Source organism: Pimephales promelas, chromosome 4, assembly GCF_988280905.1.
Source record: "Pimephales promelas chromosome 4, fPimPro1.hap1.1, whole genome shotgun sequence".
Taxonomy (NCBI): domain Eukaryota; kingdom Metazoa; phylum Chordata; class Actinopteri; order Cypriniformes; family Leuciscidae; genus Pimephales; species Pimephales promelas.
Window position 1 is genome coordinate 39,026,280 of NC_142772.1, and position 15,215 is coordinate 39,041,494.

General features: G+C 37.3%; 2 protein-coding genes across 23 annotated transcripts in view; one reads left to right on the plus strand and one right to left on the minus strand.

Moving 5' to 3' along the window:
- camk2b1 (calcium/calmodulin dependent protein kinase II beta 1) overlaps nucleotides 1–12,286 on the plus strand; it is a 72,607-nt gene extending 60,321 nt beyond the window's left edge. For 21 of the 22 annotated variants that reach the window (XM_039658181.2, XM_089130489.1, XM_039658202.2 and 18 more), the window contains 5 exons: nucleotides 1,724–1,772; nucleotides 7,339–7,414; nucleotides 7,518–7,612; nucleotides 7,703–7,937; nucleotides 9,245–12,286. In XM_039658181.2, the coding sequence (XP_039514115.1) occupies nucleotides 1,724–1,772; nucleotides 7,339–7,414; nucleotides 7,518–7,612; nucleotides 7,703–7,935 (453 nt within the window). In that variant the 3' untranslated portion in view covers nucleotides 7,936–7,937; nucleotides 9,245–12,286. Of the gene's footprint in view, nucleotides 1–1,723; nucleotides 1,773–4,749; nucleotides 4,843–5,448; nucleotides 5,590–5,775; nucleotides 5,944–7,338; nucleotides 7,415–7,517; nucleotides 7,613–7,702; nucleotides 7,938–9,244 lie in introns of all 22 variants that reach the window. The other variant, XM_089130492.1, reaches the window with a different exon arrangement.
- Nucleotides 9,851–15,194, minus strand: LOC120469385 (retinol dehydrogenase 11). Its single transcript, XM_039658334.2, has 4 exons — nucleotides 14,994–15,194; nucleotides 14,486–14,728; nucleotides 13,058–13,360; nucleotides 9,851–12,962 (listed from the first exon to the last, which is right to left on the minus strand). Exons 1-4 carry the CDS (start codon nucleotides 15,112–15,114, stop codon nucleotides 12,703–12,705), a joined length of 927 nt encoding a protein of 308 aa, XP_039514268.2. The 5' UTR covers nucleotides 15,115–15,194; the 3' UTR covers nucleotides 9,851–12,702.
- Between the last annotated feature and the right edge of the window lie 21 nt (nucleotides 15,195–15,215).

The following is a 15,215-nucleotide window of genomic DNA, read 5'->3' on the forward strand; positions in this document are numbered from 1 at the left end:
TATAAGTTTAACTATCAATCAATACAATGTAAATGTTGATTTGTGCCTGTATTTCGACAGCAAAGAAAATATTATGCTGAGGTTATATTAATTTAACACATTGTTATTAGGAGAAAAACTTTTAGAAAGATTCAAATGTGCAGATTTTTCTGAGGCAAGTGGATGTAGAATCAAATGTGATGATGTCACATGTCCACATAGTCAACACTAGGACTTTGAGTTTCCCAGGTGGCAGTAGTAAAGTCTAGATCTGGGTTGTTCTGTCAGCGGTTGCTTGCTGCTCTGTGTGTTTTCTGAATTGGGCTTAATCTGAGCTGTGCATGGTAAGCTGTCCACAATCTCCACGTTCGCCACTTTCTTTGTACAGGTGTCACAAGGTCTGTAGTGCAGTGTAAATGACGGAATGAGAGAACAAAAGTCTTTTCAGGAGCGCCTAAATATATCGGCCCACATACTGATGGCCTATTTACAGCAGGAGTTGGTGTCCTTGGTGATCGTCACGGTTACGCTGTGACAGGTGCATGGTCCCGTTTCTCAGGTGACCATGCCCTCCTCCTTGTTTCCTATTGAGACATTATTCTGTCGATGCATTCAATTGAGCAATGAGATATACGAGAGAATGTGCAGTAGTGTGTGTAAACACTTGCTGCTTCAAGGTGTTGTTGCATCTCTCAGCTGTGACTTCATGACCTCCAGTGCCTTCTTTCTGTGGTAAAACTAATTAAAATATATTCAGAAAACTCATCTTTGATCACCAAAATGACATATTTAAACGTTTTTTTCCTTGACAGATGTTATGAGTCCTAGCATTAGGACTTTCAAGTGGTGACCCAATATTTTTATCATACAATCATCTAGTGAACATAGTAATTTAGTGATACAATAAACTGCATAGTCCAACAGTATACATTATTATTTACATGACAGGCTGAATCTGGATTTTTTTTTTTTTTTTTCATTTTTAAGATTTTTTTTTTCAATTGCCAAAATGTTTTAATAGTTTTAGTTAACAATAATAACACTGATTTATACTCACTGCAAGTGAAGCCTTATGTAATGTCTCAGGTGTTTTTCCTTTTACCTTTGTAGTTATATTTTTTTTTTCATGGCTTTCGAGGATTAGAACATCATGCAACCTTCCCTAGTAATAGTGCATTTTCATATCCACGCTTTGTGTGTTTTTTTTTTTTTTTAAAGTAAGACCCTACAAATCATATTTACTCAAATGAACATGAATTCACATGATGCAGAATAAATGTGTATTCAGTATGCAGTAAAGAAGACTGCTGGAGGCCAAGAATGTGTTGTTTTTGTATTACTGTCTCTTCCTCATACCCATGCTGATAGTGCAAGAATTTTCAGTATTCATCTCATTAGCGCAACCCATCTCTCAGATTTCATTACAGGATGTTATGAAATTAGGAAAAGAGTATTGAGTTCATTACTTTTATTCTCAGTAGAGGCGTGGCTTGTATAATATCCTTGTATGTGACTAGGATTATAACAATTATAATAACAAGCTTTTTCTAACAGTCGTGCTGACATTGTCATGCATCATTGATTGGTTAATCGTGTGATTCTCCAGAGTTCTGCAGTTTATATTAATTTATGGTGTGTGTGTGTATGGCAACGAGAGTGTGGACTTTGGCACTAGTCGGTATTCATTATGAAAAATGTTAATATATTGCTAAACTGATTTGTGCTCTGTGTCTGAATGTCACAGGAGTCGTCGGACAGCAGTAATGCCACAGTGGAGGACGAGGAAATGAAAGGTAAGACACAACAGTTCGATGGTTTTATTCAGACAGGCAGCAAAATTCTGATTAGTTATTTGTAGTTTGAACTGCAAAAATGACATGATTTTTGTTCAGTCTGCTTTCTTATGTCTTTTCACATTGTGCTGATGTGAAAGGGATAGTTCACTTAAAAAAATTAATTCTGTAATCATTTACTTACCCTCATGCTGTTCGAAAACTGTATGGCTTGCTTACTTCGGCAGAACACGCACACAAAAAAGAGATTTTGAACTGTTCATACAATGAAAGTTTGTTGTGACCAAAACAACATTGCATTCCATTGACATTATAGACAAAAAACACTTAAACATTTTTTAGAATATCTTCTTTTGTGAGTTTGTGGTATGCAGAAGAAACAAAGTCGTAGATTGAAAGTACATGAGGGTGAGTACATCATTTCTGAATTTTAATTTTTTGGTTGAACTATCCCTTTAAATCGTTGCTATGGCAACCAATGTAGATAGGGGTATTGTCTACACCGTTGGAACAAACTCAAAATCAGATTTTGCATAATTACAGTGCAAACAGTCAGTCCTAAAGATCAGATTTGAGTAACCAATCAGATTTACTCTACCATACAAGTTTTGGGTCAGAAAGATTTTTTTAAGAAATTAACACTTCTATTTGACAAGGATTCATTAAATTAAACTAAAGTGACAGTAAAGGCATGTAGAATTATATTTCAAATCTAGTTTAAAACTTTCGATTCTTTAAAAACCTATTTAAAAAAATATGACCACATTGAAGATAATGATAATTTTCTTGAGAAACAAAATTACCATATTAGAACGATTTTTGAAGTATCATGTGACACTAGCTATGTTTGCATTCAAAGTTGCAAAATTAACTTTTTCAGAATTGGAATAGCACATAAAACATTTGCAAATAAAGCTGTGTTTTCCATCCGATCTGTTCAAGAGAACATCATACTTGCACCTAAACACTATAAACTGGCAGACGAAATGAAATAATGCTGCCATGTTATCTTGTGATCGGATGTCCGGTGTCTGGGAGCGCAGTCATATGAGATGGGAATTAAACCAAATCAGATGACATTTCAGGATCACCAAACCAGCATTTGAGATGCTGTGCAGTGACATTGATCCGCTGCTTAGTCTATCCAATCACATCCTCTGTTGAAGCAAAGTCAAGTGAGGTTTTTGTTGCTCATCAAGAGATGTATACAGTAAATGTGTTTCCATCGTAGTTTGGCCTCAATTATGTGCATACGTTTTTATGCACATTTTTAGAATGTATACGTACTGTATCTTGACCTTTCCATCCATTTTTTTTTTAATGCAGTATCCTGAAATGCACATAAAAATGGGTAGATAGCTAGTGAAGAGTAAAAAAATAAGGTTTGCCAATAAATACATTTCAAAATATATTAAAACAGAAAAAAGTTATTTTAAATTGTAATAATATTTCACAATATTACTGCTTTTACTGTATTTTTGATCAAATATTTGCAGTCTTGGTGAGCATTAGAGACTTAAAAATCATAAAAATCTTACTGCACCCAAACTTTTAAATGGTAGTGTAATGAAGAAGATGAACGAAAGTCTAAACATTTTAGATTCACTTGATTGTTCATTAATGTTAGACTGCCACATAGTGAACAGTTTTAGGCTGAGCTCTTTCAGTGCTCACTTCTGTGTTGGTGTCGCTCCTACTTTCAGCGTCTGTGTCAGCTCTCTCTGCCCCAGAACAAGACAAGGGCACCTTGTGCTATAATTAACCTCAGTGGGAAACAGAGACCCTGGCTATTTCAGAGCATGTGTGTGAGCATGTGTGTATGAGGAGAAAACTTGCCGCCAAATTTCTGGGCAGACAGGGTGCATGACAGGAGTGTGATGTCTTGTTTTCGAGATCACACAAAAGAGACGGTGAGAAGGGTGTGTGTGTGTGTTACTTGTAGATAGCGTTGGGAAATATCTGGCTGCAATAGTTGAGTGATGAATTATGGCGCAGCTGTGAGAGGTTTGCTTTATAACATCTATGCTAGCTTGACTGTAAGGAATATCTGTTTGAATAACAGTTTAGTCGATTTATTATGACTGTAAATAAGCATTTTCAAACTCTGAATATGTTCTCTGAAGCAACATCTTGATATCTGCTACCTGCTAGCATGCTCTTTATGGTCCTCATGTATATTGTTTTGATCTTGTAAAGCTTTGTTGTGTTAATATATTATGTTTCAATATAATTCAGTGTACTGCTTGATTCATTTTGGGTGGTCATCTTTTGCTCAGTCTTTCTTAGTTAACAAGCAGTTTTCAACAAGACCAAATATAGTACAGTCATATTCAAGATATATTATCTAGAACCAAGTCTTAATATTATGTCCAACTTGCTTCTCGGGTAAATTGGAAAGTGTCTCGTAACCACTTTTTAACATTTTCATTTTTTGAGTGACTTATTTCTTTAAGAATCTTTTGATTTTTGCCAGAAAAAGACACGGATTAAGAATAGGATCTTTGGGTTTCACTTTATGGTCCCTTTAACACATTCAGTTGACTATAAGTAATGTTGCACCTACATCGAGTGTTAGTAGAGTATTAGTAAACTGGTAGGGTTAGGGCTTGATTAAGTAGTTAGAAAGTTACTTAAAGTCAGTATAATTGTCTGTTGGAGGAGTATCACAATTGGCAGATATTAAGCAGTCTACTAATACTCTAGTGAGAGTTAATTGACATGTAGTTGCAAAGTTACTTATAGTCAACAGAATGTTCAAAGGGGACCATCAAAATAAAGTGTTACCAATCTTTGTATTGCATTTCAATTGTCTGTCATCTACACTGAAGTAACACTTGGCTGGAATCGCCACCCGTGACATGAAGGGATCTGGCTCCTCTGGCAATGGATTTGGGAATGGCTGCAAAAACCTTATTGATATAAATTTGACCCATGCTTTCTGTGTCTCATGTGCATTGTTTGGGGGGGCGTGTCACAGGAAAGGCTGTAGATAACAGTTCAGTTCAGTCAAACCCCAGCACCCAGCCTGACTCCGCCCAAACACCTCCAGGCCCCTCCCCCGCTGTCTTCAGTAAGTGCCCTCTGACTGCAGTGACATCACCCACTTTCCCATCATCTCCTTGTGCATGTGTGTGAGACAGATAAAAGTAAAAAGTAAATCAGTGCCGTTAAGTATTATTGTCATATTATTCACCCATTAGTACCAGTGAGGATTATTACTTTCTGTTCTTTATTGGTAAACATGATACTTAATTGTTTTTAATCAAGCCTAATCTAATCGTTTTCGGTGTTCTGATCGTTTAATCAATTTCAGGTTTCTCCTGATTTATTTAAAGGTATAGTTCAATTAAAAAGAGAGACAGAGAAAGAAACAGAAAATTCTGTCATCCTTGCTCCAAAAAAGATTTAAAAAACACAATAAAGATATCATGAAAGCAATCCATATGATAAATTATGTTTTAGGTTTAATGAAGCCATGTGGTAGATTTGTGTGAGGGAAAGACTGATATGTCATTATTCACTGAAAATCTTACCCAAAAAGTTTTGAATGTTTGAAATGACGCGTATGTAAATGATGAAATAGATTTCAATTTTAGGTGAACGTTTCTTTTCTCCTCTTCTAAGCTCATCTCCATTCTCCACTGTTATTTCTGTCCTGCCCTGTCTGGGCCCACAGCCGCCACTAGGTTCACTGATCTGCTGGGTGTGGTACGTCGGGGCTCGGTGCCCACATCTGATGTTGAGGGGGGAAACACTATCACTCCAGCTGTAGTTTCTGCCCCCTCCACTCCCCAGACCCCAAACATTCCCACACAGAGTAAGTCCCTCCCTGATGGGCCAGTCTGCAGATAGGTTGTACTAAGGAAGTTGCCGAGTCTGGTTTTCATTGCAAACTTGTCACTCAATGTATATTTAATTCATCATGTTTTCTAGCAACTAGCTTGTTTACGCATGTTCTTTTTCTGTCATCTGCCTTTGGCAATAATGCATCGGCAAACTCCAGTGTCACGTTTGACTGATCTAGTGAGCAGTGTGCGCAGACCTACAGCCCCCCAGACAGACAGTGAGCCATCAGCAGCCAGCAGAGCCCTCACTGCCCCAGTATCTGTCCCATCACACCCCTCCCCGTCCCCTGCCCAACCGCCCTCGAGCCCCCTGCCGTCAGTGCATTGTGAGTATGTGGTGTCAGTGTCTGTGCTGGCATCACTGGCACAGCAGCATGAGGGTTTTTTTTATTTCCTGGGAGTGTAAAAAGGCAGCAATGATGCTAGTGGACTAACATGCACACAGTGTTGATGTCTCTGGTCATTCGATCACATCGCTCACACCTGGGCAAGAACATGGGTCTTAAATATGGCACTTTTGAGTCTCTCACTAGTGTTATTGCATGTTGATAAAGCACAAAAGACAAAAGTTTCTCAATTAGGTTGTTTTATTAAAATTACTGATTAATAGAAAATATATAAACACTACAGTTCAAAGGTTTGTAAGATTTTTTAATTGTATTTGAAAGACGTATCGTACAGCTTCCAAATCTGTATTTATTTGATACGGTAAAAGTGTAAAAAAAAAAAAAGAAAAAGAAAGAAAGTTACATTTTGAAATATTTTAAAATAAAATTTGTTCCTGTGATGGCAACACTGAATTTTCAGCATCATTACTCCAGTCTTCAGTGTCACATGATCCTCAAGAAATCATTTTAATATTATGGTTTTCTGATCAAGAAACATTTCTTATTATTATCAATTTTGAAAAACAGTTTTGTAGCTTCATACTGTATTTTCATGGAAACTTTTTTTTATGAATCTTTGATCAATAGAAAGTAAAACATTTATTTGAAATATAATTTTCTGTGACATGTTTTAATTGTCTTTCCTATCACTTTTGGAAATTTGAATACATCCTTTTTAAATACAATTTTAAAAATGCAAAAAAAATAGTGCATATTTAATGAATAGTTTATATGAATATATTGATTGATTAATAATAATAAAATAGCATTTTGTTTTGTGAAGATCACATTAAACCTTTTTAACATGCTATTTATTTTTGCTTCTTTCCTTCTCTCCATTATATGCAAAATATCTCAATTTTAAACAAACCCATTGACAAATTGTGATCGGACCATCTGAGACTGATCTTAATATCAGATGTAAACCGTTATACCGAGAGTCTTTTAACTGTGCCTGTAGTGATTGAGTGTTATTTTAACCTTCAGTTATCTGAGCTGTCCTATTTAGTTGTTTTAGTCCTGTGACTAACAGAGCTGGAAAGGAAATGGTGTGTGTGAAATCATGTAGTGTAGGTGGCTGAAATCTGTTTGGGTGGATTTTCAGACAACCTGTTTTTTATGTGTGTGCTTCTGCCTTGTTTAACACAGCAGCTTGTGTGTGTACTGATGCAACAAGACTGATTAAAAACGAGTCTGCTGAAAGAATTAGAGGAAACCCGTGGAATATATGTTGGTGTGTTTTAAAAGATGCAACTTTGCTTCCAAATAATGCTCGTACAAGAGAATTTTGAGAAGTTCCTCTCAAACCTGACACTTGACTTCCTCCTCCTACAGTACGCAAACAGGAGATCATCAAAATCACAGAACAGCTTATTGAGGCCATCAACAATGGCGACTTTGAAGCCTATGCGTAAGTTGCTTGTGTGTGAGGTGTATTTTAGATTTTTATTTAGCCACAAATGACCGTAAATACAAAATGTTATAGCACTGGAAGTATTTTTAATTCCTTTCAGTAAGATCTGCGACCCTGGACTCACCTGCTTTGAACCGGAGGCCTTGGGAAACCTGGTGGAGGGGATGGACTTCCACAGATTTTACTTCGAGAACTGTAAGTTGAGTCGTACTGCTGTTCACCTTTACCCAGTTGGTCATGAAGTACGGTATGTTCTAAAGTGTGGCTGTTTTTATGCTCTGTCAGTGCTGTCTAAGAACAGTAAGCCTATCCACACCACCATCCTGAACCCTCACGTGCACCTGATTGGAGAGGAGGCCGCTTGCATTGCCTATATCCGCCTCACACAATATGTGGACGGGCAGGGCCGGCCGCGCAGCAGCCAATCAGAAGAGACGAGGGTGTGGCATCGCCGGGACTCCAAATGGCAAAATGTCCATTTCCACTGTTCGGGAGCTCCGGCCGCCCCTCTCCAGTGAAGGTACGCCTGGGCAATAACATGGGTCTCACTTGTGTATTATGAAGTGGAGAGTCTCTCACTAGTGTTACTACACGTTGATAAAGCACAAACAAAGATAAACGAAAAAGTTTCTCAATCAGGGTGGATTTGATTCAAGTTACAGATAAACACCCGCAAATGAATAAAACATCTTCATCATTTTCACAACACAACCAAATCCAGAAACACGCCTGTAGCAGAGCATGTTGTCATAGTGTGTACCATCTGTTTTTGACTAAATATGTCATTTATAGCCACATTTATTTTAAATGTAAATTATACATAATTATCATAAAAATGTGTTGATTGAATGTTAATGCCATTTCTGCAATTTAACAGCTATGAAACAAAGGAATTCATGAGATGGCACAAATGAAAAAGTTTAAATAATAAATTCAAATTGCTTTCAAACAAAAGTAAACATAAAATAAAATGTTAAGCATGTGTGACAACTTTAAAATCTTCAAACAAACTTAAAATCTTCATTATATTCAGTAGTTGTCTTGTCCCTTGAATGTTATTATTTACCATAGTTTTTTTTTTTTTTTTTTTCATTACTGAGAAAAAGTCAAAAGAATAAGTTTCTCAATTAGGGTAATTTTATTAAAATAACTGATTAATAGAAAATATATAAACACTACTGTTAAAAGTTTTGTACGATTTTTTTAATGTATTGGAAAGACGTATCTTACGGCTTCCAAATCTGTATTTATTTGATTACAGTAAAAGTGTAAAAAAAAAAAATATATATATATATATATATATATATATATATATATATAAATTTGTTCCTGTGATGGGAACGCTGAATTTTCAGCATCATTACTCCAGTCTTCAGTGTCACATGATCCTCAAGAAATCATTTTAATATTATGGTTTTCTGCTCAAGAAACATTTCTTATTATTATCAATTTTTAAAACAGTTTTGTTGTTTTGTATTTTCGTGGAAACTGTGATACTTTTTTCCCATGAATCTTTGATCAATAGAAAGTAAAAAAAAAAAACATTTATTTGAAATATAATTTTCTGTGACATTTGAATTTCTTTCCTATCAATTTTGGTAATTGTAATGCATCCTTTTTCATTTTTAAAAAAATGTACAAAAAACTTGCATATTTCATGTATAATTTATATATGAATATATATTAATAATAAAAATAACTTTTTGTTTTATGAAGATCACATTAAACCTCGGAAACTCTTATGACAACTAGCTCCATATCTCGGAAACAATTTTGTTGTTGTTCAAACTAAAGACACGGTGAGTTTACACGTTTTCTTTTCCACAGGTTGAGCTCATTGTAGCCACATCTAACAAGAGTGTCCAGCCAGAAACGGAGAGTGCAAGAGTGAGGGAGGGGGGAAGTTGAAGAGAGAGAGAGGGAGAAAGGAAAGGGAGCCCCGTGCTGGGTGTCTGTGAGTCTGCACACTGGGTCCGGCCCCCTCGCCTGTCAATCACCTCACCTGCCAATCACTTTTGTGCGTCGTCTTCTGTCTTACCTTCCACTTGACCCCCTCCCTCCCTGCCCTGTATCTTTACACCTGCGCAGAGACTCCCCCTGTTGTGCACATGTGCTGTGTGGAGTTGGACAGTCTTTGATTAGTACGGATAATAAGGCCTCAGCGAGTCGTCTGTGAAACACCACGCTTTCCGTCGCATCTTCCCAGTGTGAATAACGTTACACTGAATCGCCGTCCTCACTTAGTGTAGATTTTCGATATAATTGTTGTTATTATTATTATTACTACTATTGTTCTTACTGTTGTTATTAGTATTAAATACAAAAACAATTGTCACTTATACCAATCATGTTCTGAATGCCAATGATTTTTAATTTATGTAAGACTTTTCTTTTCTAAACATTTTTAGAGAGCATGAATTTTTTGAACCATGAACCATTTCCGTGGTGATATGGAGAAATGATGGTCTGCGTTTCTGTACAGGCTTCTCAATGTGATTCACATCCAACCGATGCGTCGGTCTGTCCATGTGTGTTCGAACGTTGGTACGTGTGTCTGTTTTGGGGCAGATCCCACCAGAGCCTAATCGAGAACGGCGTGACGTTCGGGGTCTTCCAGCTTTATTTCTCGCATCATTAGCACAGATTTGAAGTAATTCATCAGATTTCAGTTGGCGTACTTTATATTGAAAGAGCAATTCCTGGTTTTCAGAAAGCCACAGTCATGCTTTAGGTCACATGTGACATTAAATTAGTATTAGATGTTAGCAATTTTAAAAAATATTTTTTTCAGCTGAACCAGCGGTATTAGAAAAGCACCTGTACAGTTGGATGGACTGAATCAAACCTGAATAAAAAGCGTACCTCAGCTAAACATGCCAATATCATACCAATATCACTCAAGTGTTCTCAGTCCAATCACATCATTCAGTTTGTTCTCAAAGTGGGTATTGTATCTCTATGCTGGTTTTAGTGTAGGTTTAGAGTTATTAGAGGCCATTAAAAACCAGCTGGTTCAATGAATTCGTAAAATTTGGTAAACGCAGAAGAATTTGGTAGGTTTAAGCGTACAGAGTTGCATACTTTATTTGCTTTTGTGTTTCTTCATTTATATTTTTTGCAACATATGGTGTACACACTATTATCAATATTACTCATTCTATTTTTGAGAGTTTATATATATATTGACTTTTAAGGAGAGTGAAATTTGTTACCTTGGACCTGTTATCTTTTTAAAGATTGTTTACCCTTTGGATGGGCAAAGTGTTCAAGAATGATGCAAAGGTTCATAGTCAAATTCGGCAGCAATAGTTTTATAAATCAGAAGATGGTAAGAAACAGTTTATGAAGTGTACGTCACACGCTGGTTTCAGTCTGTTTTTGAAGGCTTGTAATCATGGTGAACGGACGGGTCAGTGGTCATGTGACTAGTTTATTGACCTTATATAGACTCGTATACTAATTGTGTCCTCAGGTTGTATTTATTTATTTGATCATATTACCGCAACTTTCTACGCGATTCTTAATTTTGTGTGCGTCGCACACTTTGCTTCATGTTCAAACTCACTATTTTTGAGCCACGTGTCATATCGATGATGACTACTGATCTTTTTTTGTGTGTGTGTGTTATTTGAAAGAAATAGTCTGAAACGCTTTTCACAAGGATAAAAAGACGGAATTTTTCAAATCCAATCAAAAGGCTTCTTCAAAACAAAGCGACCCCCGTGAGGCACGTGTACGTGTGTTTGTGCTCCGGTGTCCTGCTTCTGTTACAGTTGCGTCTCATTCTTGGATGCATTTATCTCATGCAAGACTTCACTTGTGTTTATATAAGTATCACACCTGTCAACTCCCTTAAAAAAAGACAAAATGAGGAAAAAAATAAATAAAACGGCATGTACAAAGTGTACTGTTCTCTGTGTGATTAGCAATGAAATAAACATGTTAACGAATGAAAGTGCACATCACTATTAAAACAGGACACACAGTATTGAAACTGCAGTTTACTTGCATTTCAGCTGGAATTTCTTTGCATGATAGTCACTTGAACACTAGGTTTGGTGGTATTTGTTTTTTTGATTTCATTTTTCTATTGAATGCTGGTTTACCTAAACCTTTCTCTTATCTGTTTTAACAGCTTTGTTAAGTGCATATATATATATATATATATATATATATAATATTTTTGTCCCAAAATGATGCTGACAATGGCAGTGTAAATGACGAATACCATAGCTACGAAATGTCGATGATATTAAGATTATGGAAATGGTGATATTTCTACGGCATGCTTTTGTATTAAGCTCATTGTTGTCAATGCTGGGTGACTGATGTTTATATTAACGACTATAAGATTATTTATTAGTATGAGACTGCTTGACTTCAGAGAAGCACTTGCAATATTAGCTAAATATGCATGGGTTTTTCAAAATCACTTTAAGCTAAATTTATATCGTTCTGCTATTTGTGCTTTGCGGATGCTCACCAAACCTGAATGGCCAATTGTTTCTGACTTTTATCAGTCTTTTATGACTAACTTAACAATTACTGCTCGGTAGATAACAGAGATCCAGAGTATTTCCACCTGCACCAACAACACTGTCCGTCTTTTAGCACAGGACTGTTTCCATTCCACCCGTCACGTCATTTTTTCTGATTGGAAACAGTACTGGATAGTTTCTCTGAAGTTAAGTTTTCTCACAGTAACCCTCTGTTAGTTTTGTTTTTCTGTATAAGATAATGTTCTCTTTGATTTCTGATGATTCTTACTCTTGTTATTGCTCTGTTCTCAAACATGCTCTGTGTATTCCCTAACTTAAGCAAATGTGTTCAAAAGATATAAATAAATGAGATGATTTAAATACTGAAGAATCGTGTGCATGTTTCTTGAATATTGATGACGACTTACATTTATTCATTTAGCTGACGCTTTTATCCAAAGCGACTTACAATTGCTATAAATGTCAGAGGTCGCACGCCTCTGGAGCAACTAGGGGTTACGTGTCTTGCTCAGGGACACATTGGTGCCTCACAACCAGGGTCTCTCACACCAAAGGCATGTGTCTCATCCACTGTGCCATCACCACCCTCCGCTTCTGAGAATCCAGAAATGTGAAATGGGTCCTTTTCAATATTGCATGTTTAATAACCACATCAGTCACAACCAAATAAATTATGCTGTAAAAAACACACACACAGTCAACTCCATAAATAACATAAACAGTCTGCTTATAAAACAGGAAAACAACAAAAAAAAGGCATTCTAATATCTTAGTTATAAATCGTTATCATGCCAGTTTAACTAGTCTCTCACTGGCCTCCCAGAGTTTTTTTGCTACTCCAGAATCTCTAGCGAAGGCTCGCAGAGGAGCCGGCTGACAGTCGGTGAAATATCCTCCGTTGTGTGGGAGCACCTCGTCTGAGACAGCGCAATAGACCACCGTCTGCGCCCCAGCCTCACACGAGACAAAAAACATGAACATCACCACCTGCACAAGGATCCGGTACAGAATCGAGTAATGACTGGTCCAGCTACTTTGAACGTAACCTGTAAGAGACAAAAGACACAATGATCAGTTCCTACTGTAGCAACCTTTTTCACAGTTGGAAAATGAGAAAGTCCGTCGATATTTTAGATCTCACCAGGGTGAACGGCAAACGCAGTCACTCCTTTCCCCTCCATCATGCGAGCCAGCTCCTGTGTGAAGTAAATGTTGGCCAGCTTGCTGCGGCAGTAAGTGAAGAACGGGAACAGGTTGTAGTTGAGATCTTGGAAGTCCAGCCTCTGGTACTTGTAGCTGGAGCAGGTGAGATTGATCACTCTGCTCGGGCCGCTCTCTTTCAGTCGCAGGAGAAGAAGGTTCGTCAGTAAGAAGTGGCCCAGGTGGTTCACGCCAAAGCACATGGAGAAGTTGTCATCGGTCCAGTCGAGAACGCTGGGCATACCTGAGGGGAAATAGCGATTTTGAGTCTTTCAGACTAGAGGCTTTCAAACCTCCACCAAACAAGCGGGCCGAGGCCGCTGAAAGGTACGCTTCCAAATTAACTCGGTTCGAATGAAATATGAATGGAACATGGGCCAAAGACATGTAAACGAACCAAAAACGGGACATGATGTCACAAGATGCGACCCTAAAAAGGACAGAATGCGCAAGCGTACCAATTTTTCTCATCATAGTTACATAGGTACAGGCGTCAGAACCGTGTCTCTCCTCACAGCAGATTTGTGTGACGGAGGGATTCATGCCGCTGTTTTGACTCCTTCACACATTAAGTAAGCCCTCACGAGATCTCAGCTGGTCAAAATACCATCATATGTAGGCTACGCACATACAGCGAGTGGTAAGTTCACTCACAAAATATACATCATAAAAGCTGACCAATCAGGTTTTGATTATATCCCTGGGCCTTTAGGTTTGATGTTAAAAATGCCAATGAGAAGGACTAAAAGTTTTTTTTTTTTTTGGTCCGGATGAAACAAGTCAAGTGAACCTAACTACAAGAATGAAAACACCCTTAGATGCCACATATAATGAAAAATGATGATATTTGTGTGAGGGACGGTTATATATTGATGCATAAAGACTTAATTTATACAGTGAAAATGTTTATATACAGTCTGTGCAAAAGTTTTAATTTATAAAATCATTGCTTTTGCCATTATTTTGTAATAATCCAGTGAGATTTTTGTTTGCATATTTTCTTCAGGCATCTTGGAGATGTTGCCACATTTCTTCTGGAACTGTTCTTTAGTCTCTGTTTTTTTTTTTTTTTCTGTTTCTACATGTAATCCCAGATGGACTCGATGATGGTGAGATCAGATCTCTGTATGGAGCACTGGCTGTTGTCAGACTCCTTGTGCATACAAAAATCTCACTGGATTATAAAAATGAATGACAAAAGGAATGTTTGGAAATGTAAACCGATATTTCCTACTGACACACTACAACAAAATATATTTCATTGGCTCAAAACCATTTATTTGGGGTGAAAATACTAACATGCCTAAGACTTTTGCACAGTACTGTGTGTGTGTGTATATATAGCCTATATAAAATCATCAATTATCACCTGCATTATTGATCAGAATATCCAGCCGCTTCTCCTTTTGTAGGAATGTTTTGCAGAACTCTCGTATGGACCTCATATTGGCCAGGTCGACCTCCATATATAGCACATTCATGTTGTGGCTCCTGCCTTTGATTTCTCGAACGGCCTTTCTCGCTTTCTCCTCATCTCTGCAGGCGATGATCACACGAGCACCTCGTAAAGCCAATGCCACAGCAGTCTCCTTCCCAATACCGCAGTTTCCACCTGAAACATACAGTCTCAAACATCTCAGTCATAATAGGAAAGAATGGCTCTCCCTTACAGGACAATACAGATTCCAGAATAACACAGCGTGACATGATTCATACCAATGTGATTTAGCTTTACCTGAAGGTGTGGCTTTTTAAAATATTTTTATTAAAATATTACCTGTATGACCTGTATCAACATTCATTCACTTTACTGTCAATCATGTAACAATGAGATGCTACTCTTATAGCCATAGATATGAAGCCAAAAGTACTCTTACCTGTTATAAGAACCGTTTTTCCATCTAATCTCTTCACATCCATACAATACCTCCTCCGTTTCATCCATTTCAATATCAAAAAGCACAAAAGTGCGGATATTATAGTATATAACAGATACATGCTCTGTTAGCTAAGCCAGCAAAAGGCAACAGTGTAGCCATTAGCTACGCACGTTAGGTTTACCATACAGTCATGACGGTAGGGGGCGCAAGCGTGCAATA